General features: G+C 35.6%; 2 protein-coding genes across 3 annotated transcripts; both read right to left on the bottom strand.

Moving 5' to 3' along the window:
• Nucleotides 1-170: 170 nt before the first annotated feature.
• On the bottom strand, nucleotides 171-3,328 carry LOC140771159 (large ribosomal subunit protein eL19y-like). The gene is made up of 5 exons (XM_073112590.1): nucleotides 3,162-3,328; nucleotides 2,298-2,420; nucleotides 1,901-2,214; nucleotides 474-511; nucleotides 171-399 (listed from the first exon to the last, which is right to left on the bottom strand). Exons 1-5 carry the CDS (start codon nucleotides 3,271-3,273, stop codon nucleotides 375-377), a joined length of 612 nt encoding a protein of 203 aa, XP_072968691.1. The 5' UTR covers nucleotides 3,274-3,328; the 3' UTR covers nucleotides 171-374.
• A 2,887-nt stretch (nucleotides 3,329-6,215) lies between these two features.
• On the bottom strand, nucleotides 6,216-23,956 carry LOC140770713 (pumilio homolog 24). Of its 2 annotated transcripts, none has more exons than XM_073111972.1 (17): nucleotides 23,629-23,956; nucleotides 22,060-22,113; nucleotides 20,503-20,564; nucleotides 20,345-20,426; nucleotides 20,014-20,137; nucleotides 19,830-19,913; nucleotides 18,887-19,001; nucleotides 16,849-16,999; nucleotides 16,531-16,743; nucleotides 15,880-15,951; nucleotides 15,188-15,238; nucleotides 15,049-15,099; nucleotides 14,839-14,946; nucleotides 14,585-14,758; nucleotides 7,651-7,725; nucleotides 6,730-6,974; nucleotides 6,216-6,631 (listed from the first exon to the last, which is right to left on the bottom strand). In XM_073111972.1, exons 1-17 carry the CDS (start codon nucleotides 23,866-23,868, stop codon nucleotides 6,496-6,498), a joined length of 2,037 nt encoding a protein of 678 aa, XP_072968073.1. In that variant the 5' UTR covers nucleotides 23,869-23,956; the 3' UTR covers nucleotides 6,216-6,495. The 2 variants fall into 2 exon arrangements, with proteins under 2 accessions (XP_072968073.1, XP_072968074.1); XM_073111973.1 differs by having other exon boundaries at nucleotides 22,040-22,113; nucleotides 23,629-23,673.
• Nucleotides 23,957-27,797: the final 3,841 nt, after the last annotated feature.

Genomic DNA, 27,797 nt, shown 5'->3' with positions numbered 1-27,797 from the left:
TAAATAAATTCATAAAGTAGTTCAATTTTAAATATAAACAATAAAAATAATCTAATATCTATATGATATATAATAATAATCCAGGTCGAAATTTTGAAAATGTCTTCAAATCAACCAGAAGTGCTGCAAACCACTGGTTTAATATGACCAATATGATTAAGATGAGATGGTTAAGCGGATCAACACATTACTAATTTGAAAAACAAGCATAATAACTCTAATCGAACAAGAAAAGAGTACTAAAGCTCTCAGTATTTCAGACAACCATCTCATGGTTTGACAAAATTAAACAAACAAAAACCAAATGCTTCCAGTAGCTCTAAATCTTGGAACCTATCAAGCAACTAGATGAAAACTTTCGTCCCACCTGACTTTCACTTCTTAGTCTTTTTGGGCACCCTGCAACAAGAAAATATCCATAAATCAATTATCAAAGTGTTCTACAGCATATGCTAAAAGGAAGAAGAGCCTACTCTGGAGCTGAAACAGCAGGAGCTCGCTCTGCAGGACCCTGCTTGCACAAAAACATAGCTAGTTAGTTTGTCTTCAAGGAGATCCATTCTAACCCTATAAATAAAATTGTTCACAAATCCGCATTGCCAGAATATACCAAAAATTTGACAAGCAACTGCAGGTGCAACTAGAGTAGAGAAATAAGTTTTAAGCAAACTACATTTTGTTGCATGAGAATAACATCATTTAGCAGCTGCTAAATATGAAAATTTGCATTAGGACTCACACCTGCCCACCTTAGTATCAATAAATCAAGTTTTTACTAGTTTAAGTTCGGCCCTAACTGGTTTTGCACATCTAATTCATTTCGAAACTGAAATACAAGACTAGATGTATTTGAAAAACCACTGACCTAGTCAACAATTTTCAAATATAATTTGCTAACTGAGTCGACGACTTATATAAAAATTTTATATTCTACAAACAAATATTCCAAGATTTTAAATATACTATGCACATAAAATAAATATTTAGGAGAGCTAATTTGGTGAAAAACTCTCAATAAATCTACTGAAGTATTTGAAAAGTCATGCTATGACAATCAAGATCCAGTATGATTTTTATTTTAATCAATGATTGGTCCTAACAACCTATCACGTCATGAGGGACGAAGGGATAAAGTCCTTCTTGATGCAGGCCCAAGGAAGGACTGGAAGCTCTCTTGTTCAGACTTAACACCACTGCTAGCAAGTATACTATAATATTTCTAAAAATACGAGATTATATACTATCCTACAACTTCAGAAAACGAACTAAAGTACTACATTTTTCTTCCAATTCTACAGCTCAATTTGTTCTATTTATAATCTACTGATATGCGATAACTATTGAAGAAATATTTTATCAGTCTCTCAAGTCCCTCTCCAGCCTACAATGCAGAAATGATCCATCACCCCTCAAGATAATTTTATATCAGATATTCCAGGAAGCATACTATAGTGGTTTTTTGAGTTTAAAAACCCAAATTCTATTGAGCAATACAAGTATCCTTGCTTCCAGGTGAAATTAAAAATCATAACACATCACACTGTAAATGCTAATGTTTTTAAGAACCTAATGACTTCTTTTAAATAATTAAGTATATATCATACAGAAGAATAATCAAACAACTATCATCTTTTATTGCTTTGTCATTTACCACTATACTGTTCATTGAGTACATCAGGATCTACTAAATATCAACTTTCAACAAGAGGAAAAACACAAAGCATAATAGAACAGTCAACAATTCACAATAGGATAAGTTATCCATATGCAATGTGCATGAGGTGGAATCCTTGTGTGAAGATCAAACTCAAGCCTATATTTATGCAGTTGAGACAATAATTTCCAACAAATACTATCAAATACTATACAAATCACTATAAATAAATAAATATCATTTCACCTGAGCCAAACGTTCCTCTCTCCTAGCAATCTTTCTCTCTCTGCTTGCCTTGCTCTTGGCACGCTTAGCTTCGAACTGATCAGATAAAGTTTTCTCTCTTGCCTTCTCAGCCTTGGATTTATGAATGCTCTCCATCAGCACCCTCTTGTTCTTGAAGACATTACCCTTCACCTTCATATACATATCATGATACATGTGCTTGTCAATCTTCTTTGACTCCCGATACTTTCTCAGCAGACGCCTCAGAACACGCATCCTCCTCATCCAGAGGACCTTGGTTGGAAGCCTCGCCTCTCTTGTACCCCTGCGCTTACCTGCATAATTCAAAATCATTGTCAAGATAAAGAATTATTGGTCGTATAAACAAAAATCAATCTCCTAAAGGCAAGAAACATACCATATCCAGAATGACGCCCTTTCCTCTTTGCCTCCAGCGCTCGCCTTGCGCGAGATCTTGAGTGAATTTTCATCGGCTTCTTGATAATGAACCCATCCTTGACCAGCTTTCTGATATTCTGGCCTGCATTGAGTAAAACCATCCAAAACCATTAACAACTATATATATATATATAATAAAAAAAATTTAAAAAAAAAGAGGACAACACAGAAATCAGGAAATTTGAGTAAACTCCAATTAAGTTGAAAAAATAAGTTTACAAAGTCACATGCATGTGAAGAAATAAAAGCAATTTCTATTATAAGATCTACACATTCCAATATCCATAAGCGTATGATATGATTAAACGAACCATCCAAATCGACTGTAATGAATGTTAGAAGATCTACCCAACAACTAATAAGCAAGACAATTTCTCCAACGAAATCTGCTCATCTCAAACAGCCAACACGCAAAAGAGAGATGCTTCAAACATTCAGGTTAAACTGAAGTATGTACTACAACAAGCTCGGAACATCAAATGCATGAAAAAGACAAACTTTTATCTTAGAATAACATCTCCATCTCCCTATATCGTTATCTTATGGGCATCTTATGGAACACAAAGGAGCCTCGACAAAAGCATCTCCAAATCCAGCATTATATCTCCTGTTACCAGTCGCTCGAATTAAATCTATCAAAACAATAACGCACCAACTAGCAAATCCAACAATACATACTTTTATATAAACAAGCAATAAAAATTTGCTTTTTTAACAAACCAATGGTATCAGCCAAATTAGTAGAAACTACGGAGAACGCAAGTGATAAAACGATCTGAATCGTGTAAGAACTCAAAACAAAATCGAGAAAGAAGAATCTTACGAGAGTTGGCCATGGAGATCTCATTGACCTCATTGGGGTCGAGCCAGACCTTGCCGCGGCCGCAGGCGAGCACGCTCGCGGCGAGCCGCTTCTGGAGCTTGAGAGAAACCATAGTATTCTCTCTCTCTCTCTCCTGTCTCTCGCTCGTTGGTGGAAGAAGGAAGGAAGCCTGCGGCGCCGAAGGAGGCTTCTTATAAAAGCTAGGGCTCCTCTAGGGTTTTCGTCGGCGTCACTAGGCGGGCCGGGCCGGGCCGGGCCGAGCCTGATGCGGATCGGGCTGGAGAATAAGAAATTCGTTACTTCTCGGAAATCCACTACTAAATCGGGCCGGGCCGGGCGGATCGGGCCAGAAAATCTCCTTTTTAACTATATTATAAATAAATTATTCTTGCTTCATTATGCACAAATAGAGTCCTTTACTTGCTAAAATATATCTAGCCATATAAAGAATGAAAATGAGAGGAATGATACAAGAATTTTTTCTTTCTTTTACTTGGGGAGATCACGTAACACTTATAATAGATAACTAATGGAGATATATTTGTTAAAGCTTTTTTATAGTTCCTGGGATCGATGTCTCACAAAAAATAACTATATTTAAATGAGCAAGCCCCGTAACTATCCATTTTCCTTTTTACGTAAAAATTGGACTGAGTCGAGTATTAGGGCTCGACATTTAGACGGGTGGTAGGGCTAGAAAGGAGAATAAAGAGTTAACCCATATCACCCGTAGACGAGTCGAGTTTGAGCTAAGCTAGGCCAAATCGAGCTCACTTGAGCTTTGCCCCAATTTTTACAAGCAAACATGGGCCTCTCTATGTATCCCACTCTTGTAATTGTTTTAGGTCCTTCAAAGGATTTGTTTGGCTGATCAAGAGAGTATACATTTAAATAAAGCTAAAATAGATATAAATAAAAATAGATCTTAAGCAATAGGTATTATGTTGTTTCGCATCATTTATGTTTATATCTAGACCTCCTAAACAATTTTTTACCCTTGGCCCTCATTTATTTTTTCATAACACCTTTGTAAGCGTAATTTTTATAATGACAAATTTATGAATATAAAACACTTGTGAAACATATTCACAATCTAAAAATTTGTATGATCGAGTCACATTACTTATGAAAAAAAAAAATGATATGCAAGAGAAATTCTGCTCCATGCAAATCATGGCATGAAAAACAGTCTAGTTCACTTAAGGAATATAAATTCTGTGTGAACCGAGCTCGGATAAGTTTGAATGAGTGTGTATAGTAGCAAAAGAAAGTTCAAAAGGATATGAATTAAAGTAATTACTAATTTATTCTTAATATTTATCTCATCAATCTAATTTATATCAAATCAAAAGGTATTCATAGTAATTTTATAAAAAATAAAGCACATTTTTCTTATCTTTTCATTCACTTTATATCACATAAAAAATAATTATTAATACAAATAAACATAAAAATAATTATTCTTAGAATAAAATTTTTATTTTAAAAAAAAAAAAAAAAAGTCTATTCTAGGTTTGACCTCATTACTAAAGTAAACGACGCCAAGTCACCTTCAAAAATGACTTATGCTTATGCAAGACATCTAGCAGGGGGCCTCAACTAGGTTGTGCCCAGGTATAAAGAATGGTGCCCAGATAGTCTCTTTCCCTACCAGCCTAGCCCCAACTCTCTTACTCCTGGAATCAAAGACAGCATCCACCTTAATTTTAATTACACCTTCAAAGGATTAGCCAAACTTTAAACCACAGTTTAGTGAGCACCATATGACAGCAACAAAAAGAATTAAAAAAAAAAGGATATTGTGAGAGAATATTTTATCTTATATCGTTTCCTTATACTCTCGTTCACATCATTTACAGAGATATCTATCGTTTCCCAAAATTCTGACCGGTAAACCGGGAACCGAGGTTGGTCTGTCAGGCAGCACCGAAACCGGATCACCGGATCAGCACGTGGCAGGGAGTTAACGGTCATATCTTTTCAAAATCTACCCCCACAAATCTCGGCGCGAAAACTAAACTCTTAACCGTTCCATTCCTATCTAATCCTCTCCACACTGACCCCCACCACCATAAAAACTACACAATTTTTTCTGTCTACCTATTTACTATTGGATTCTATTCTACCATAGTGGAAGAGTGTGATCTCGGATAGGTAATGGCAAGAGAACTGGACTCCAAATCACTACTTGCAAGGGAAATTTGCTCGATCTCGAAAATATTCACGTCTTGTCCGCACCGCCACCGGTCACTAGAGAGACCTGTGTTCGTCGATTGGTACCTCTTTCTCAGAGTTGAGTCGTCGGTGCTCGATATCCGTTCTATTTTTGATCTTTCGGTCGAGATCTAGTATTAAGGGGCACTTTTCGTGTCTTTAGGTCGATGGAGGATCGGCGGCGGTACCGGAAATTGGGTATTGATCTTTTGATGGTGTTGTGTAAGTGCATTGTGATTTTTGATTTATGGATTAAGAGGTGGTGGTTTGTAGCTTTGCAGCTTCACCCAGACAAGAATAGTCACCCAAAAGCAGAAGTAGCATTTAAACTTGTCTTAGAGGTAGGTAGGAGATCTCTTTGGCAATTTTCCTATGTTCTATCACTATCTCATTAATTTTGATAGTAGTGTTTTAACTTGCATGACATTAGGCATATCTCTGTGTACCATCTGCTCCTCAAATTACCCAAATTTTATCCTCAATTATATCTCTCTTTTTATTTGACTGAAACTCCCCTAAAACAAAGTTCATTTTTACTTATTTAGTACCTTGGAACATACAATTTCAACAAGCTTCTTCTGTACTTAGTCACCTACTTCGCTACTTTCCACGATCTGGCACTCCTCTTTGATCCTTCATATGCTCATCTTTCCCACTCCTTGGTCCTGCTGTTTACCAACTTTACCCCAAATATCCCCACCACAGGAGTTGGGTGCACGAGAATCAACAGGAATTTTGGTTACAAAGATGTATGGGAAGAGGAAGTAAATGTGAATCACCTGTTTAACAGATAAGATCAACCAAAAGATCAAGCGATTGATACTGCATTTGTAATGGTAGTACTGATGAGCATTTTGTGCTCAAAATATTTTAGAGCTTGCAATCACCGTTACAAAGTATAAACTTATGTATCATGTACTTCTTTTAAGAACAAATCAGAAGAAATCTACTTCAAAAAGTTCTACTACTGCTTGAGATCAAAGTAATAGATATTCTGAGCTTAGGTGTCGAAAAATGCTTTATGCCATGGATTTGATGGAAATTCCTCCTTGGAATATTGCAGGGAGCCTCATGACACGATATGGCAGTGTTTAGAAACCCACAAATAGAGGTACTTTCTTCAACTTTCTTTCTCCATTGGCTTCTGCTCGGGGACTTTAAGAACGCCTCGATCTATCAAAGGCTGCAGGTCAGATTTTGCAAGCTCTCTAACTATGGGATCGGATGATTCCAGGAATGCAGCAATCACCTTGGAGCTGCGGTTACCAAGAAGTTCACATGAGTGGCATCTTAGATCAGAAATAAAATAAGGATTATGATCATAATGGTCGATAGAGAAATTAATGTGGCATACCTGTGTCCATGAGCCCACATCTCACACTTGCCTTCTAGAGCTGTTCTCCACAACGTGGAGGAGAATATTCCGCAGTCTACGACAAGTTTTCTGATGGTCCTGCTGGAGTGGAAGTTCTCAAATACATGCTCCTCGTCAGATTCATTTGTCTTTGGAAGAGCAGCTACAGAAGCTATTGCTTTATGCAAGTCATCTATCCTATTAGCTAGTGGTTGCAAAACGCCATCAGTTCCACCAACAGCCACCTGCAGATTTAGATACATAAACTAGTTTAAGTACCTCAACCATATTCTCCTAAAGCTCATGTTTTCAAAAAGGACACTTAACATGCAAAGTGTGAAAAGGAAATGATCAATTGCCTTGTTCTTCAATGAGGGAATGAGAAGATAAAGGAAGACATATGTAAAGTTCAAATAGAAAAGTACTCCTTCCAGATTTATCCAATTACGAAGTAAATGATTGAAGCAAAAGCAATTTTCTGAATAACAACTTGCTTTGTAACTAAACCTCAGTCTTTGTAAAAGATTTGTGCCATTCTATGCAACATCAGTCCATATAAAAACAAAATTAATGATCTTACTATGGCGACTATAGCAATCAAATGGAAGACTCCAATGGAAATGCAACACCAATTTAGAACAAAATAGCACTTCATTAACTATTCTCTGTATAATTTGAACATGCCAATATCTAAGCTAACTTTTCCTGAAATCACAATAACAGATTAACATGAAGAAACATGTATCTCAACTGAAATAAATCCTCATATCTTGAATAGATCAATAAATCATATATCAATAAGATGTCCTCCACTGCACTAGTATCATTGTGTGAATAGAATCCAATGTAATATCTCAAAGAGACCTTAGCCAAGTCCTTTCTCATAGCTTCCAGATTTGTTTTAAAGAGTAAAGAAATCACCTCATATATTACTTCTTTGCCAAAATTCGATCGAAGTAAATCTCCAGCATTCTCGATACATGTTCCGATGAGATTCTGCAGGACAATAAATGAAGACCGCTTATTATGTCTTTGGAGTGAAATATAGGAAGTATGTAAACCTGAATTCACATGCAAAACCATCTACAGTACAGTTACTTTCTTTGATTACAAAACAACAAGCTAAATGTCAGTTAGAGTACATTCACAACCTAAGAGTGCAGATATCCTAGACATAAGAAGCTTCAATCTTCCTTTCTGAATTCCCAAACAGTTCAACGCAAAAAAAGAAAGGAAACACCACAAATAAAGGATTAATACTTGTAAAATGATACTGTATTTCACGAACTGTTATTCATAACTGCATACAGCATAACCACGCAGAAAAGTAGTTCCACCTGAGCATAACTCTTAGGGAAATTTATCAAACACACCGTACATTTTGCTTTTATTACCATTCACACCATACTAATATAGATAATTATCATTAGACCTGCATTTTTTTCTTACAATGCCTCAAAAACACCCTAGCATTGATTTTTTAACCAACTTTTACCATATAGATGAGTTAATTAACTACAGATGTAAAATCACATTTATACCCCTAACTAAGCAATTCATCTAAGTCAAATGCCACATTACCTCCCACAAGCCACCTCATCATCTTCTTCCTCAACTCAACCTGACTTACTTTCTTCTTACCTCTTTTAGCAGACACTATCTCTCCTCCCTCATTACTCTCCCACCTGATCCACTTTTCCTTCCCTCTTTAAAAATTCTCATCTATTCACCCCCACCTCACTAGGGCTGTCAAAATAAACGAGCGGCTCGGGCTCGGCTCGACTGAAGCTCGAGTTCGGCTCAGCTCACTTAGAGATGAGACGAGCCCGAGTTGTCAAAATCGGCTCGAAATTAATTTCGAGCCGAGCCTGAGCTGGAGTTGGCTCGCTTAGGCTCGGCTCGTTAGGCTCGATAGGCTGTAGTAATTTTTTTTAGTGGTGTAGGGTGCTGACATTTCATCATTTCGTACTTATTTTAATAATTAATAGATGAGAGATTGAGAGGTGTCTCAATTGGTGGGGCCCGCTCATGTGAAAGCCATCTTTTCCTTTTGTCCTTTATCCATCACTTTTCAAAGGCGTTCCAGTCGAGGCTTTTAATTTTCAATGTCATACTTCAACTTGAATGCCTGATGCACGACCTCTAGTGGCCGGCCTTGAGCCAAGCCCTTGCCCTCCCTTACTCTACATCACTGAAATCAAGCCTCCCTCTTCCAACGGCCGGGACGAGCTCCATGAGATCGGGATCAAGCTAGCTGAGCTCGCGTGCTCCGTGCACATGCGCTTCGCCTTCCGGGGGTCGCGGTGACCCACCTCGACGACATGCGCCCATGGATGCTCCACGTCGGGTGGGGGGAGGCGGTCGCTGTCGACTCCATGCTCCAGCTCCGCCGCCTCTCCGTTAGCCCAAGACCACAGCAACACTAAATAACCCAGTTTGGGCTGTTGGGTCTCATTACATCGGTTGCAGCCTAACAAAACAAAATTTGCCAAGCTCCCCTCCCCCTCTAAGAAGACCAAGTACTCAAGCGAAGAGAAGAGCCCGGAAGACCGACTGCTGCTGCAGAACCCACTAGCTTACAATGGCCATCCGAGGCCTTCATTGCCCGACCTCCACCCTTCTCCCATGGGCACAGACTCCTCAAGCTGCCGCGGTGCTCGGCTTGGGGTCAATCTGGCTCGGTCCAGCTTGGCTTGAATGAGGCTCGACAATAGGCTCATTTCAGGCTCGAGCTCGGCTCGGGCTCGGCTCGAGTTTAGCTGAGCCGAGCCTGAGCGTAATTCTACGGCTCGAAATTCATTTCGAGCCGAGCCTGAGCCGAAGTCGGCTCGCTCAGGCTCGGCTCGTTTACACCCCTACACCTCACTTCAACTTGTAAGTTTTAAGAACATCACAGGAGAAGACCACGAGGTGAAGTTGAGGCTGCTCATCATCGGCCACAGGGTGGTGGTGCTCTCCAATGAAGTCCTCGGTGCCCACGAGTTGAGATAGGAGAGAGAAGGGATTGGAGATGTCAAAGAAAGAGAGGGAAAAGATGGGTTTAATAAGGGTAGGGGAGGAGGAGAGGAGATTAAGTAGAGTTAAGAAGAAGATAATGATGCAGCTTATAAAAGGCATTTTGGGTATTTTAGTTTTTTATTTTTAAAGTAATGAAATTTTTTAAACTTCATCCATTGATGTTGGATTAAATTTAACTCGAAAGTAAAAACAAAATATAGGGATTAAATGATAAATATTCATATGATAGGATGTAAATAAAAATAAAAGTAAAATGTAAGATGTTTTTGAACAATTTTTCTAGAAAAAGGATATACTTGAAGTTCTAAAGTTTTTTTTCCATCTATAAAGAAAGTTCATTGCCCGTGACTATCCAGCCCCTAAAACTCCAAATTCAAGATGTCCACACCAACAAGCAACATTTTCTTCCCAACCCAAAGGAACAAGAACAAATTCTTTGGCACAAAAAACCTATGTATGTTTATTAATGCTTGACCAACCTCTGCAACAAAACAGTGACACTATCTTCATAAGATTAAAGGACACCCTGTGTGATATCCAGAGCTTTAAAAGTTGGTATCTTCAATTGGGTATTGAATCCCAGTTCTGACTATTATAAAACACAGTTTCTACAACATATAGTACTTTTCTCTAAAAAGTATAATTTCCTTCATATGATGGATCACCAAAGAGGTTAATTAGGTGTATCCAAAGGATCCATGATTGAAATATTATTCACTAGCCTATTCAAGAAATAATGATTATAAATCAAATCTTACGAAGATATCCACCGAAAAGTTTGTGATGAGATCAAAATTGAGCAAGATTTGTACTCCAAGGAAAAACATGATTCTGATTAAAACTCATCAGTCATCACAACCAAAGGTTGTTATGACCCAAGATAGATTTCGATCAAATTCTATTTATTTTCGAGAAGTTTTGCATATATCTTTCAGTGTAGAACTCGAAATTAGATTCCATTTGTTCTAGTATGTTCAGGTCAAGTTAAAATAGGGTTCTGAGCATGGGTTGAAAGTTGAAACTTTTCACAAAAGGAAAGAGTGCCTTTTTGTCAGATTAGTGGTGAGTCTTCTGTCCGTCTATATTTAGTCATGTAGGCTTGTGGCTGAAAATTTAAGTTATTATTATCTTCTTTTATAGTTTGCTTGGAAAAGCACTTTGATCTCAAGTGTGTTTCTTCTTGTGATTGTTACTTGATCTGTATCTCTTTGTAATCTTCGTTGAGTAGTAAACAAGGAGTCATTCTATATCTCGCAGGTTCATTTGGAGTGGTGATCGAGTATCATGTCGCTATGTTGACAATAACTTTCTTTCCCTAGAATTTTTGGCATTAGTCAGTATCAGAGTTAGGGGTGAAAACGGGTCGGATTAACTCTGGCCCGACCCGCTATCCGACCCGATTTGGATCAGATTCGAATAAAAAATTTCTATCCGATCTGAATACGAATAGAATTTTTGAAAAATTCTCGGATACAGATTCGAATACGAGTCGAATATAATTTTTAGATTTGGATACGGATATCGAATATCTATTTACCCGCATATTTTTTTGAATGATTTACAGTTTCTAGTTTGCTTATTTAAATAGTGAATATTGATATTATTATTAGTGATGTGTTATATATTATTTGTAGAGATTAATTTCTCTAATTTTATATATATTTAACATACAAAAAAATTATTTTTTGTGAAACTCTTAATATTTTTATGTTAATTATGTCTAAATAAAATATCATAATTCGTTTAAAATCCGATTCTCAATCCAAAAAATTTCCATATCCGTTTAGTTAGGATATAATTTTAAATTTTATTATCCATCTAATATTCGTATCCGAATCCATATCCGAACTAAAAATATGAATCCGGAAGTACTATCCGATCCGTTTTCATTCCTAATCAGAGTACACGTGTTGTTCTATTTTTCCAACATCACCAAGCTTTTGTGTTTTGGTTGAAGCCGCAATTTGATGAGACTGATTAGGTTCGGTCAACAGAGGTCTAAATTCAGTCTTAAACATGTAAACCAATTAGTTTCAGACTTCTACAAATGAGGTATAGGCTTATAGCACAATTCCAAGCTATGGAACCTCATTTTGTTTCTCTAAAACAAGAGGACATGGCGTAATAAATTGAAACTCTGTAGCATTTAGTTATTGGTTGAATTCAACCCCACAGAACTCGAATCTGACTTGAATCAGAACTGGCTTTAATTATTTCTTTGCTTTATCTTTGATTCTCTATTCCAACCAAATCTAACTCCTACAGTCTTACTCCGTCCTTCCACATCCTAACCTAGCCCCAATTGAGCTTCACATCTGAATTTTAATCAGCTAAGGCAAAGCATGAGAGAAAAGCTGCTGCTACAAAGTATCTCTATCTTTTCCTTTTTTTCACATGACAGTTCAAATTAGAGAAAAGTTTCCCTAAAAACCTAAATAATGCAAAAAATCTGTTAAAAGCACACTATCACATTATTAAGTAACAACTGAGAGAGAATAATTAGAAAGAGCACAAAAACATCAATGTTTACATAACATTCATTGTTCATTTATTAAATTAATAGTTCTGATAGACAAGGATTATCATGTCGGCCCATGCCGACCAGCACGTGCTATGCCAATGGTGTGTCGGCACCTAGCACGAGAGAGCGCCATCTAAATAACTAGAAAAGAATAAAAACATATCGTTTTAAAAAAAAATTGTTCATTTAGTATTTTAATAGTTTTGATAGGCAAGCATTATCGTGTTGGCTCGTGTTAACCAGCACATGTTTGCCAATGGTGTGTCAAAACATAGCACAAGGTGTCCTGATGACACTACCCCATGCCGACATGTGTCGTAGCCTGTACCACCCGTATCGCTTGACACAGGTAGGGTATCGGGCAGCATATCAGGTGTGCCACTAATATATATTTAACTTACTCACAAAGACGTCTTTTTGAGGTCTCTTTGCTGAGAAGTTTATTCCCAAACCTAGAAAAACAAGAGAGAGAAAAGATCTAGGATAGGAGGGAAGAGACGATGGGCAAACTAAACTGAAATACACCAACAAATGGCAAATAAAACTTTGCAATTTGCATAATCTGCATGCAGAAGAAGCATATTAAAAGGACCAACTTGCAAAACCTCCATCAAATAAAATACTATGTATTTAAATGCACCATGTTATTCCAAGTTGTTAGATTATAAAATACAAAAATCATCGTTAGAAGGGTATGAGTGCATAGGTCCTAAGTTCAAATCCTACTAAACTTATCTATCACTTAAAATATAAAACATCCACCCTAAGCACGGATACAGATGGGATACAGATATGATACGGATAGGAGGATACAACTTACCTAAAGTCCCTATCCGGCCTATATTCGTAATAGATACTTACCCCATTTTGGTGTATCCATTCTTTAGAGCATCCACCCCTTTAAGTCAAGTCTATTTCTAAAACCTCTCAAAGTGTCTGAAATTCATAAGTGTGGGAGAATGTTAAAATATAAAAACTATTGTTCTTTAACAACTTAAGCTTTTTAAAGTATTTAGTAAGTTAACACAAATAAATTTTCTCTGAGGCCCCAATTTATATAGAACCGGATATGCTATCTAAAAGAAGATAATACTTCAACACACAACAACAAATGCAGATACAAAATGGACCAGATAACACCAAGATAAACTAACTTTTCAGTAGAAAATTTGACTCCATTAAAGCTTTATTTAATGTGACATATAACTAACAGCACAGTGCTAGTTTATGTTCACAGAAGCTTCGTTGACCCTCATATGAAATTACCAACATATAAATAATCAGGTCATAAAATAATATAGCATCAGCTTGAATCAAGTTAATTTACAATCATATATAATTGGTTATCTCTATGGATCCTAGTTTCAATCAATCCCAAGACGGATTGGTCTCATCCATAGCCAATTCCGATTCTAACCCGAAACCAATATTATGAGTGATTGCGATCTGGGATCAACCATATCAGCCAATCCATCTCGACCATATCTGCCAAAACTAGTTGAAATAGAATTTAAAGATTTAGTCGGATTTAAATAGATCTAAGTTGGGGAACATCAACAATAAATGTCGCCAACCACTTTCTTTTCAAGCCTTTAATTTTTACTCTCTATATCTTACAAACATTCTCCTCCCATCTCTCACACCTCACTAAGCTCATCCAGCGGCCAATACAAAAGGCACTTTCGGTAGCTCCACACTCTAGTGAACTTGAGTAAGTATTTCTTCTTTTGTTTTCTTTTTCCATTTTCTTCACTCTCAACTCTTTAACTCCCCATTTCTTATTGTTGCAGAATATCAATAAAGAAAGATAAGAGATTTATCTCTCTTCCTTTCACTTCTGCAATGGTAATTTAAGAGCATAAAAATTTATTGAACCAGCTCAAAATTCATTATAGTTTTGAATGAGTACTTTTCTCATTTTTATGCTTTGTAATGTGATTAAATAGATTTCTTTTTTTTTTGTTCACTTTTTCTAAATGTTTAGGAAAAAAATCAGTATTTTTAAATAACATTTAAAATTTTGCATAATAAAATCTAATACAAGCGATCAATATATATCATTTTTTTGGACAACCGATTCCAATCCCGATCTCAATTCCGAGTTCGAAACCTTAGTACTTATCTCAATAGACATCATCCTTGCATGTGATCATTCATCATACATGAAAAGTAGTACAATTGTGAAGGCACAAGGTCTAGCATATACTCGGAATAGGCATAAGCATAAGGGCATGTTGCATAGGTGAAAATCAAACTTAAATAGTTAAATATACGAATCAGCAAGCTGAAAGCAAGTAATCAGATCAAAGATATTACCTCAGCGAGCCCACTGTCAACTAATAATTCATATCTTCGTAAAGAATGATCTTTCTTGCCTCCAATTGCTAACTGCGCGCTCTTTCTAGAGACTTCACTACTTCCTTTATCAGTTTTAGTGGCATTCACCTCATTTTCCAAGCTTGTTTGCATAAGAGCCTCTGATCCTTCACCCTGAAATGAGAATGGAAAAATTGAGCATATTCCTGCCTTGTACTAGTTTGAATTACATAAAATTGCAGAACAAAAATTGCCTGTGCACTGAGAGAAGGAACATAATAGTTCAGACAAGCCAGATCATCAGGCCCAAGATAACGTGAGCATTGAGGATGGAGTAATTGCAACAGAATGCGTCTTCCGTTCTAATGTTTCACAATAGAAATGACAAGCATTACTGAATTATCTGAATATGATTAATTAACATATAAAAAAACAACGTGACAAAAAAAGCAAGTACACCTTACCTTATCAAATACTAGCTCCTTTAGCATTTTTTGCAGCTCATGAATTATAATCTGATTAAAGACATGAATACATATTTAGACAGTTGTTTCTAGATCAAATGAACTACATTTCTTATAAAAAAAATGCCAAGACACTGACCTTGGTAACAAGCTTTGTGTCATCAACTACTGAGAGGATGCAAATGAGGAGCTAGAAAAGAAAATAAAAAACACATCACATGGAAAGATTATACAAAGGAAAACTGCTGCTATACATGGGAAAACAACTGAGAATTTTCACTGAACAGCTGAAATAGTAAAGAAAATCTCTCCATCTAGTATAAGTGCTTTTCCCAAGACACGAGCAATAACACACACACACACACACATGTATATGTATAAGATAAAGTGAGTCCTAGGATATTCAGATTGACTTCCAGATCTCGTTCAGATTACATGACTAGAGCTTAATCAAAAGCATGTCAAATAAAATAACTTAAATTATGAAGAACATCAGGATTTCAAAATTATATAAAGTAGTATAGATGTAAGACATGGAGCATGATTGCATCTCTGATTGGAACATTAAATTATAAGAGGAACCCTGATAATGTAGAAATAGGGGCCAATCCAATCTGCTCATCAAATGATGTATTCAATACAAAACAACTGATAGCCGCCATTGTCACTAATAATTTATCAATGCAAGATTTACAGAAAATGTGCAAATGATAATAGCTAAATCTCAACAAAGGAAAACTAAAAATATTTGACTTTCAAAATAAAGGTGGAAAATATTTTCTGTGCAGTCTGTAATGAACTTCATTTTTTACGTGAAAGAAGAACACTTACAAGACTTCCATATTGATCAAAAGCTAGCTTCCTAATATGCCCCTTCATGCCTTTAACGATCTTCTTTCTCTCCTGAAGTTTGTCCCAAGTTAAGAAGTATCATCGGCAAAAACAAAGCAAGAACAGGAGAAGTGAAACAATTAAGTTGAACATGTGTACATAATATAGCATTGAAGACAAATCGCAAGATATCTTAAATTAAATTTATAGTTGAAAAAGTATATGCAGGAATATATTGTACAGAAAATGTAGCACATTTTAGGTTGATATCAACTATCAAAGATGCATCTATTGTCAATAAACCCAGGCTGGTAATCCATTGGTATGGCACATGCAACATGTTGAAAGATGGAAGTACATGTTCTTTCGTATTATTTTATCTTGACAATCATTCAAATGAAAAATTGTACTATAAGCTATATTAATGTTAAAACTTAAAAGAGTGATATGAACAACAACTTTCTAACCAGTCCGCACTTTCGTCTACAAATAAGTAAATAAATACCACTAGTAGTGCAAGAAGGGGTGGAGGTGATACATATAACCTAAGCAGTACAGATATCAAAGTCTACATTGTTTCATATCCAGAACTAAACAAATCGAATGCTGAATTAACGCATAAGTAAACATTTGCTAAATGCACTTTCAGACCTTTGCACTACCATGCTTGATGCAGAGGATGCCAATCTTCAATCCATCTCTTGAATGCATCATTCTAATAAGGAGTGGTTCTGACAACCTTCTCTTTTTATTTTTTGTTTTCTTTGGCAAATCTGGAGAAGGTAAAAGTTCACTTTCATCTGCAGCCGATGGCCCTTGAATCAGAAGGGGTGTCAACTGTTGAATCACATCTGTCACAGAGGACTTCAAATAAAATAATGTCAGGCAAGAATAGATAGAAACCACTGGCCCCAAAAGAAAGGCATTTTAGCTGTGGTGTTAAAGAGCCAGATATATGCTTAATATTACCTTGTCAGCTATTGTGAAATACTCTAGTAAGGTAGTGTGTACAATAGAATAGTCGACAATCCCTTTTTCCAAAAGTGGCTGAATAACAGAAGTCATGTGTTGTAGTACTGATGATCTCTGTAGTCCAAGTTTAGAAATAATATCTACCAACCTGCCATTGAAAAATCAGATGTAGGGAATGAAATCAAAGCAGTTTGATATAAAAGGGAAGGATAAAAGTAGGTTCAGCTCAAGGTAATTAAGAAAAAATTATAAGTTCATCATACATCACCACTTTCCTAAGGCTGACTTTTGGTATCCTTCTGAGCTTGTAGGAATATTTATATAGAAGTAAAACAAGCTTCTTTCAATTGTGACAATTATGAACTCAAGCACTAGTAAGGAAATACTTTGCTTTGGTTAATGCAAACTGTAATTTGTGCTAATTTTCGGTTTTCTACTGGTTCATCGTGAGCTTCAGATGGTACCTTTGCTGGCACTAGGCAAGAACCTAAACGTGTCAAGCCAAATATGGTACTGGTGACTCAATTGTGAGAAACACCGTCATAGGATTGGAGTACCCAAGGTACTATCCAGTCAGAGGTCCAGTGAAATGGATATAGCTTCTGCAGACCATATCTATTCAAATGGACTACTTTTCATTTTGGCATCCAAGGATCTAATATTATATATATATATATATGGTGTTACTACTAGGATACAATCAAAAAGTTCACAGTACGTGAGAAACTAAAGCATAGTGAGCTCAATATATTGATGTTGCATGCTTCACAACATCAAAGGCCTTTGTCATAAGCTTTGGACTCATATTCACTAGAAAATAAAAAGCCCAAACATCAACACTCAGCAAGACTATGTTCTTCAAGCATAAGGAGCAGGTATCCAAAACTAACAAAATTTTTTACAAATATACATTTTAGACATTATCAATGACACCTAATGTTTTACATCTTTCATGTTACAGAATCTAAAATTAAATTTTTCATGGCTCTCAATTTTACATCCTATGTGTATTATAATATTTATAAGATATAACTTATAACTATATAAATATATAGTTTCCATTCAGAGACCTTTTGGACCATGTAGATTAATTACAAAATGTTCAATTTTATTTTATGTCCTTACTTGAACACCCAGCTACCTGTAAATTCTCTAGATTACACCTCAAGTAATGAACACTATAATCATCATAAATAAATTGATCTTAACACGGTTTGTGTTGCTTGGCACAAGGGCATGGTATCCTGGTGTATCCTTGAGAAGAAGAAGAAGAGAGAGAGAGAGAGAGAGAAACACGGGGGTGGGGGGTGAGGGGGAGAGGGAATCAGAGAGGGTGAAAAAGGGGTAGATGCTGCCCAGATGCCACTTCTTTTCAGATCCTAACCCATTTTGCATCACATGACAACAGTCTCTTTTGCCTGGTCCAATCATCTCCCTCCCTCTCCTGTCCTTGGAGTTGGTCTCTCATCTCCAAGGACAACAGTGACACTGATGAAAGAAGGTGGAACATGATAGTGTCAAAAGAACCATCGTTGTTGGTATCAAGATGCAAGGGGTTGAGCCAAGATGTTCTAGACGGTAGGCATAGTTTCACCCAACACTTAAAACATTGCTATGCATATATAAATATCCATCTCAAATGAATGTTTTTCTTCAAATAAGGGATCATGATGTCTCTTTTATGAGATTGCAGGCTCTTATATAAATTTAACGGCCAATCTTTTGCAATTTCCACACAAAAAGGAGTCAATCTTCATCAAAAAAACTGAGAGTAGAAAAGAAATAGAGGAGACGCCCGGATGGTTGTTAAAAATGATCAGCCAACCGATAGGTGGATGAGAGTAAACCTACCAGCCTGGAGAGGAAGAGAAGGAAAATAGAGCAACTCGAAATGATGTGACTGATCATTTAGCATGCTACTTAATAAAAGTATATGAAATCCTTTCAACTTAAGGTGTTTTTGCAGTTATAAGTTATAGATGATGAATGCATGAGAAGACAGAAGATGTGATAATTAGATTGTAGATCCATTTACCTGCCTGAATTTGTCAGTGTCAGGTCCTTGAATAACTGAAGCTCTGTGGAGTACATTTCGGTCAACAGGCTTCTCTTCTGAGAGCTATTTGCTAGATGGAATGCATGTTCAACAACTACAGAGAAGAAAATTTCCAATATCTAGTAACTTGGATCTGACTAAATACAAACAAAGAATCATTGAAATCTATACAATCCACCCATGAGTAGGACTAGTTATCTTAACCTTGTAGACAAGCATATCCAGGCCTTTATATCTCAGAGCACTTTATCTGTAATCTTTTTCTTTAACACATGTCCAAGCCACTCTTATCCTAGTGTAAATTTAGAGAAAATGTATAATGATACCTTTGTCATCCTGCTTTTCACAATTTAACCATTCGAACCTAAATAGTTTTCATCAGATTAAGGATGGAGTCACATTTCAAATCATGTGCAAGCATTAGGTAAAATATCAATGAGAATATTCAAATTTAGCTTATTTTAAGAGCTTTTTCTACATCTGTCATTACAAAAGGTGCTCACTTTTTATTTTGATCTAACTGACATATAGTTGTGCGTAAATCCTTAAGATTCAAGAAGATCCTACAATGATGAATACTTATCAACTTACAGAAAAATTAAAAATTTACCCAAAGTTTTAGTTTAATGTATATACAGTAAAAATTAAATAATGAATCAATGTTGAAATATTCTATTAAATAATAACTGCTGTTAAGCATATCTGTACCTTTTAGATATGTACAATTGCAATTTGCCAATTTCTAATGGGTTTCCACATGCCAGCAAGTTACATTATTATGCAGATTCTAAACAACTCATTCCCACTTAACATAACCAGGAGATTAAAAAAAAGAAAAACCACTAGCATAATACAGCAGGAGAAGATAACTTTGTATACTGTCTTAGTGTCTCAACAGCCTATTCCACATAGTTTTACATACCTGCAGATCCCACTGTATGTCGAAGAAGAGAAGCAACATGACCGTGAAGAGAGGACACGAACCATTCCAATTGCTTTTTTGTAGCTGCAGGTCAAAAAAATGAAGTGATTCCACAAAAAGTAATCTTTTTGGAAATCATCACTACTTTATTATTTAATCGTCCATGGACAAAAGTGATGCATACCAGTATCTAAAAGTTTCTTTACAAGATGGACAGCATACTTCTTCCTTGAGAGAGTAAGAAAATGAGGGCGGAGAGCATCAAATATAGTATCTCTCTCTACTTGAGAGCAGTATTTGATGCATGTCTGACAAACAGAGAGTAATATATTAAAAAAAAAGAATATTACCTAGGATTAATCAAAACATCATTACAGGGAGTTCGTGTAAATCTCAGTGAACATCAAACTATTATAATTTTAACTCTTATTTCAATCATGAAGTATATCCACAAAAGACTTACATTATGATTTTATAAGAAACAGATAGCAAAGAAAGTAAGATATTGAACTTACTTGAAGAACCCGTGCAGAGACATGAGAACCTGCAATTTCCAGAAACTTCCCATTCATCTTCCGAAGAGCTTCACTTACCAACCTATGTAATTTTCAACTTTGTCAGATGAAACTAATAAGATGAGACAGACAACTGAAATGTTAAGTTCAATGCCTACTTTGATCTCTCTTCCTTGCTGGCATTGTTGCTTCTCATTTTTTCCCATAGCAAAGCCAGCTCCTGTGACATAATTTATGAGCTATAAGTCTTGTCAAACCTAAAGAGTGATTACCAAGCAGGATAACAAGAGTGACAGCATTCTTGCAATCAGTCTAAAGTAATAGGATTTGAAAATTAATAATTTGGTAAAAGACAATAGATTGGTACTGAGTAATGACAATGTGTGTTTTGTGGTAAGATGGAGACCACTAAGCACCTGTTTCTGAAATTGAAGTGGCAAAGAAGATATATTGTATATGCCTCCTACTTTTGGTAATAGCAAATCTCATAAATATATCCAGTCTGGGTGGAGAAAGGTAAAACTGTAAGAGTTATTGAAGAAGCAAGTGGGGAAAATCTCAATGATTGCTTTTTGTTGAGATGATTTGGTTAGAGAGGAAAGAAAGGATCTTTTGAGGAAATGGTTTCTTAACATTAAATTTAAATCCATGTATTTGTGTTGGGCAGTTAGCCATGTAGAGGAAGCTAAGAAGAGGTAAGAATGCTTCTCATGACTAGAGCAAGGATGACCCTGTGTCGGTGGATGATGATTGTCAATATTCAATAGTTTACTTGTTTTCCTTTGTAGGTTTTCTGAGGAAGTGATGTTTTGATATGATCATGTTCTGAAAGTTAAATCTGCGACAAATAATACTTCTTCGGTGTTTGCTACCTGAGGATGGCGGTGCATTTGTAATTAAACATTGCATAATGGGGCAGAACTTTGTTGCCTTTATGTCAAGAAAAAGACTCAAAAAAACTGTTCATCCATACAATTTCAAGAGGAAATGAGACACAACTTCACAAAGAACTTTAGTGATAGACTGTTGTCACTACTGGACAGCAATTCAAAGAAAAAGTTAAACAAAACTGGCACATATGTGCCATCAGTAGATACTTCTTTGCAACTGCTATAGATGAATGAACTAAAAATAATCAAGAGATTTCATAGAGTATGTGGTTTGTATCACATAGTTAGAACTGACAAATCCAAATGTTAAACAATAAGTTACAAGTAAAGAAGATATCTAGAATATGAAAATCTTAGAATAGATAGAGGCATCAGAGTGTTGGTGTGGTTGATAAGGACGTCATGCATGGAATTGAGTCAGGATAGACTGAGAAGGGCCTCGAGTATGATGTGTTCCAATAAGCTGAAGAAAAAATTAAAAGTAAAAAGGGCTATAAAATCAGCAAAAATGTGATTTAGAACGTTAAGCAGTTAAAAAAAAAAATCTATGTAAGCCGATCCCAATAGTTGGTGGTAAAGGGTTTGTGTTTCCTTTTTTTTTTTTTTTTTTTGCCTAGCTTCCAGTATGTGAGGTTGTAGAAATATTTAGCTATAAAGAGATGTTTGTTGATGCCTAAGAGTAATATGCAGGATACAGAAAGAAGTTAAAAGAGGTGCAGAAGCAAGCTATTTGGATTTGGATGATAGTATGCAAAAGTTTCCACTTTCTGCAAGGAAAAAAAAAAGCATTAGAACTTAAAACAACCTGGCTGGATTGAGGCTTACTTTCTCAAGATCATAATTCGGCTTTCTTTTCTTCTTCCTTGACTCCACCATTTCCTACAGCCAAGGCATCCAAAAACTATTAGAATATTATCCAAACAATGCCAGCATATTTAGATTAACTAAAACAAGTGGAAAACTGCATCAAGGCAGCATGTGGATAAAAAACTTAAGCGATAAAACCCCGAGCACTGCCTTTTGTTGCTCCAAAGAATTAAAATTTAAAATCCATTCTGACCAATTAGAATAACACAAAACAAAGGAACTAAAGCAAACAAATGTCACTCAGTAGTCCACATTCCCTCTGTACTCACAAAGCGAAAGATGTGAGGCTTTCTCTGCAAATAAAGTTGAAATAAACCAACTCCATAACCAAAATTGTTCCAACTGATCTAAAAACGCTCTCTTTCCATGAAAAAGTTTATTCCTACAGATCCCAGTTCAACCAAGTACCAAAACAGACTATAACCACTAGAACACAGAAAGCACTCAAAGTAAATAAAGGCAAATTCCAACAATGAGCTGCCAGCCTGAAAGTAGGTGCCGATAGAACTAAAGAAAAGACAAATTATCACAATGGCCTGCATTCCATCCAAAAACTATAGTCAAAGATGGAGAACTTCATTGTAAATAAACCAATGTTAGAGCAAAAATAGCACCAATGCTGCTCAAAATGCTGCCTTTCAAGAAATCCACTAAAATCAACAAATTTCCCTCGACATCATTCCCTCATGAATGCATAGGTAAAGATGGAGCAATATTCTAAAAGGCGGTCACCCCACCACTTAGCGTCTAGGCAGTATGCGGGAGTCAAGACGGGTGCCAAAACAATCCAATATTTTTAATATATAAAATTAAAAAATAATTATATTTGATATATAATATATACCATATAAAAATTAACAATAATTCCTCTAACACAATAGCAACTAATTCATAAACAGCAATCACAATTAGAAACAATAATCAACAAAATAGCAAACATGCATACTAGCAAATAGTTATCACAAACATCAATCCACAAGCACTAATTGCATACTTGCAGAAAACAAATACTAATTCACACATAGCAATCTCTCTCAAGCTCTCAGCGGCATAGCAATGAGCAAACATACATGCACAAAAAAAAAATTAAAAATAACACCTAATCTTCTGTGATATCGCTGAGAGAGAGAGAAAAAGGGCGGGAGGGAGAGGGGAAGGGAGGGTAGTAAACTGGCCGCCGGTGGGGTGAGAGCCAGTGGGAACTGACTGGTGAGAGTGAGAGTGAGAGTGAGAGATGAGAATTGCTTTTTTATATAACTATCAACCGACCCGCTAAGTCGGCCCCCGCCCGCCTTTGGGTGGCCGCCTTGTATGTTTGCGGGGCGGCCGATGTGCCGCCCGGCCTTGGTGGCTGCCTGAGATGGAGCCTTTCATTCCGAATTAACAAACTCACAGAACCAAGACAGCTCCAACGACCATCAAAATGCAATCTTTCAGTGACAACAAGGACTATCTCACAAAACCCAATTCAACCAAGCAGAGAAATCGTCAATCCAACCAAAGAAAAATGAAATCAGGACGAGAAACCTTAGCAGCCAAACGACGCTCCTTTGGGGTTCCGAGTTCCTTCTTCAGTGCAACGGAGGACGAATCGCCACCCTTCGCGGCCTTCGCGGCCTTCTCTTTAGGCCGCTTCGAAGGCGGCGGCTTTGGGGCTTTACGAGGGGCCTTCTTCCCCTGATACGTATCGCCCTTTTTTCCCTTCTTCGTCACAGAGGAGTCCCTCTTCCTCTTCTTCGATCCATTGAAATCTCCCCCTGCCGCCATTAGCAATCCAACCGAGAGCAACAGCTCAGCTTTCTTCGCGGCTTGTTCCCTCGCGTATCAGGCTTCTCTCAAGAAGAAAAGGGGAAGGGTTTTGATGTGGAGTAGCTTCCTTTCAAGGGTTTATATGTTTGGTGCTCATGGGCCGGGCTTGCCATATATGGATTGGGTGGAGACGGAGGTGGGCGGCCTCAAGAATAGCATAGAATCTAATTTTGTTTTCCCCCTCTTGTTAGGGTAAAACTCTATCCTTACATTTTACTTCTCGGAATCATATGCATTTTTCTATCTAATCACAGTTTTCTTGATTGTTAGCAAAAGAATCTCATCATTTCTCTAAGAAATAGTTAATTTATTTTCTTCAGCATGTATCTAAGTCAAGCAAATTGATCATCCTTAATATACCGGTCAGTACAATAAAACGGTCTTGGCTTCCTATTTATTTACTCACATATAATAATAATGCTATTATAAACTATATCCGTATTAGTAGATCAAGTAACAAGCCGATATAAATGATTAAGTTGCAATACACATCGCATTTCATAGCATATAGGATGGTTTTTAGTATAAAATGTCGAAAAAAATAAGTGATATCTCGATGTTCATAGGAAAATATCAAGAATTCAAGAATACAATGGTATTTAGGAAAGATACTGAGAATAAAGAAATAAAAATACGAGAATAATAAGAAAGATAACGATATTTATTAAAAGTATAGGATAAGTTTGAGAAATTGATACTTTTGTTTATCCTACTTTAAATTTGGGCAAAAATGATTTTAGATTTAATAATCTAAAAGAGAAGACAAATGATCAATTAGTGAATGATGTAAATTACGAACTGAATTCACGGTGCACTAAGTTTTCAAGTCATACAATAAAACGGTCATTGCTTCCTATTTATTGACTTGCATATAATAATAATGCTATTATAAACTATATTTGTATTGATAGATCAAGTAACAAGCCGATATAAATGATTAAGTTGCAATACACATCATATTTCATAGCATATAGGATGGTTTTTCGTATAAAATGTCGAAAAAAATAAGTGATATCTCGATGTTCATAGGAAAATATCAAGAATTCGAAAATACAATGGTATTTAGGAAAGATACCGAGAATAAAGAAATAACGACATTTATTAAAAGTACAAGATAAGTTTGAGAAATTAATACTTTTGTTTATCCTACTTTAAATTTGGGCAAAAATAATTTCAGATTTAATAATTTAAGAGAAGCGACAAATGAGGATGCAAACAAAATTTCATCAATCCGTGAATGATGCAAATCAAGAACTATATTCAAGGTGCGCTAAGTTTTCAAGTCGTATTTTTTCACATATTTGTAATTTACACTATGAATTTTACTAAACATTTATTGATCAATTCTTAGGTTAATTTAATACTAACACTCTTTTGACATATGGCATAAGAAGAGTATATTTTGGATTATTTCAGCCTATTTATTTACTCAAATACATAATATGTGTTTCTTCTTAGTCTTCTAAGGTACGATGATATTTCTTTGCCAAAATATCAAAACTATAATAGGAAGGAAATTTGAGGCTCTCAAAGTCTTTCTTCACCTCCACCACTTTCTTAATTGACCAGCTTTCCTCTCTTCTTTTTCTTTTATTTTTGCTAAAAAAATAGTTGCTTAGCTTTCATGCTTTAATAATAAGTGTTGCTAACATCAAGCCAAAAACAATATGACGTGTCTGAAAACTTCCTTTCCAAGTACATCCATATCTATATCAGTACCTAAATTTGCTAATCAATTTGCAAACTTTTTAGTTTTGTGGCGAACATATTTAATCTTAAGATATGAGTAAAATAACCTAAAAGATTATAATATTTTATAAGGTAATCACGAGTTCCCGATGCAAAGATGAATGCGTTTCAAGTATGTTAACCGAGAGTTTGGAGTAAATTTTTACTTTCGAATTTCAAATGGATGATGCCATGATGACGGAAAAAAGCCATAACTTCTTTGATAACGAAGGCCTCTATTGATAGTGTGGACGAAAAAATGTTGAAACAATTGCTTGGCTATAATAAGGGAACCGAATAATAGCATAGTATGGTGAGTATCTAAAAATACTCTATCCCATCGAATTCATTGGGACCTAATAATTAGTCATTATTGTTGAGCGTTAGAAACTTAAACAAGGAGGTGTCATAAGGCGACGCAGAGAAGGGTAAATAGTGGAGTTGGGCAAAATAATTTCATGATATTTATATGCAAGAGCATATGTCAATATATTTTCTAAATAATCTCATCACGTTTTCTAATGCCTTTGAAGTAGATGTTATTCGCTTCCAAATATACCGAAAGTGTAATCCAGCCATCTAGATAATAGAGAACTTGAGGGATCTTTGGTGAGAAAGAAATGTTGGCATCTTTCACTGAGCCAAAATCTCTCAATCCAAATAGGGTTGAGGATCTAATAGGTCAAATAGTGTTAATTGCATTTTATATATCTTTCAGAGTTTCAGTCCAATCCCAGCTAAGTAGCTAATATAAGGCAAGCTTATTCCAAGTTATATCCTATCTAAAATTCTTAAAAAATATATTTCAAAAATTTATTAAGTTAAATTAAATTAATTAATTAAATCTATGAGTCAGTTTTTAGTCTTGGAATCAAATTATTTGACATTTTATTAATTAATGATCGTTGTATTTCAAGTTCTAGAGGAGATGAATTTTTTGGTGTGAAGTGAGTTTAAGTTTGTTAGATTTTATTTATATTTATGTAATTGATAAATTGTATATTCATGTAATATGTTTAGATTTTATGTATGAGTATTTATACAAGTTATGACAAGTTATGAGATATTTGATGAAGAATATTAAAGTGGAATATTAGTTTTGAAATAAAAAAATATTATTGAATTATTTAAATGGTGCATGAAGTTTGGAGTAGTATACAAAAGAATACTCAATGGCACATAAACACCACTCTCTATATTCATTTGTTTAGTTTAATATTCAAACGCACCCGCAAACGTTCGAATGCACCATGCGAACGTTCAAACACAAATTTACACATATAGAAAACATCTTTTGGTCGTTTCAAATGCACCTGGAGGTCATTCGAATGCGTAAAATCTTATTTATCTCATCTCTGAAAGGTCACCCCGTCTTATCTCTAAAAGTTATATAAAATAGTTTATTCTAACCTATGTGCGGTAGTCAAATATTAATTTAGAAATCATTTTTAGAAAGTTGTCTATAATTATTTGAGATTATCTTTTAAATGCCACTGAACTATTTTCTACATCAGATCTGAAAAAACTACATCTCGAGGGTCACCAAGACAGAAAGATCAATCTCGAGGATTAATGAGGTTTGATACAAATTAAGTCGTTTAAAATCAGTCGGTGATCTATAAGCTTTTTGTTAATAGTTATAAGTTTTAACAATTAGTTTCGATTTAAGTTTAGATTTATAGTTTTTTATTCGATTTAGAATTTTTTTAAATAAAAAGTTGTGTTTGCGATTATCTTTTTCATACTTTTCTTTTCGTATATTATACAACCTATGACAAATCCTATCTCCTAGGGTGATTGTTATTTTTCCAAAGCCGGGTAAAGATATTTTGGTAATGTTTTAGTGTAATTAATTTAATAGAAGAGTTTGGTTAAATTTAGCATACGAATTGAATAGCATAGTGTATTTTAAAAATATTTGGTAAAATATTAGAGAGCCATTTGTAAAAGCGCATAGTGTAAGATGTAAATATATGAAATGAGAGAGTGTTAACTGCAAATTACTTTTTATCTTTTTTAATTCCAGCTGTCATCATGTTTCATCCAATAGGATAATACTAATACGGATGACTAATCACTTTAATTTATCCCATTAATTCTCACTTTCCAGGTGGTACGGCAACCAAAACATAGCTAGGGTTTTCCTCCGCTCTCTTCCA

This window comes from Typha angustifolia, chromosome 11, assembly GCF_048772165.1.
Source record: "Typha angustifolia cultivar Huaian chromosome 11, ASM4877216v1, whole genome shotgun sequence".
NCBI classification, from domain to species: Eukaryota; Viridiplantae; Streptophyta; class Magnoliopsida; order Poales; family Typhaceae; genus Typha; species Typha angustifolia.
The sequence above is the reverse complement of the archived record's forward strand: the minus strand, read 5'-3'. Positions and strand labels throughout refer to the sequence as shown.

What these genes read in the sequence shown, in the direction of transcription:
- LOC140771159 (XM_073112590.1), bottom strand. Translation starts at nt 3,273, where the DNA reads ATGGTTTCTCTCAAGCTCCAGAAGCGGCTCGCCGCGAGCGTGCTCGCC. An exon ending in GAGAGGAACGTTTGGCTCAG is followed by an intron (nt 512 to 1,900) that starts GTGAAATGATAT and finishes TTGTGCAAGCAG; the next exon opens with GGTCCTGCAGAGCGAGCTCC. An exon ending in CCTGCTGTTTCAGCTCCAGA is followed by an intron (nt 400 to 473) that starts GTAGGCTCTTCT and finishes TTCTTGTTGCAG; the next exon opens with GGTGCCCAAAAAGACTAAGA.
- LOC140770713 (XM_073111972.1), bottom strand. Translation starts at nt 23,868, where the DNA reads ATGGCGGCAGGGGGAGATTTCAATGGATCGAAGAAGAGGAAGAGGGAC. An exon ending in AGCGTCGTTTGGCTGCTAAG is followed by an intron (nt 22,114 to 23,628) that starts GTTTCTCGTCCT and finishes CCTTGGCTGTAG; the next exon opens with GAAATGGTGGAGTCAAGGAA. An exon ending in AAAGAAACTTTTAGATACTG is followed by an intron (nt 19,914 to 20,013) that starts GTATGCATCACT and finishes TTTGACCTGCAG; the next exon opens with CTACAAAAAAGCAATTGGAA.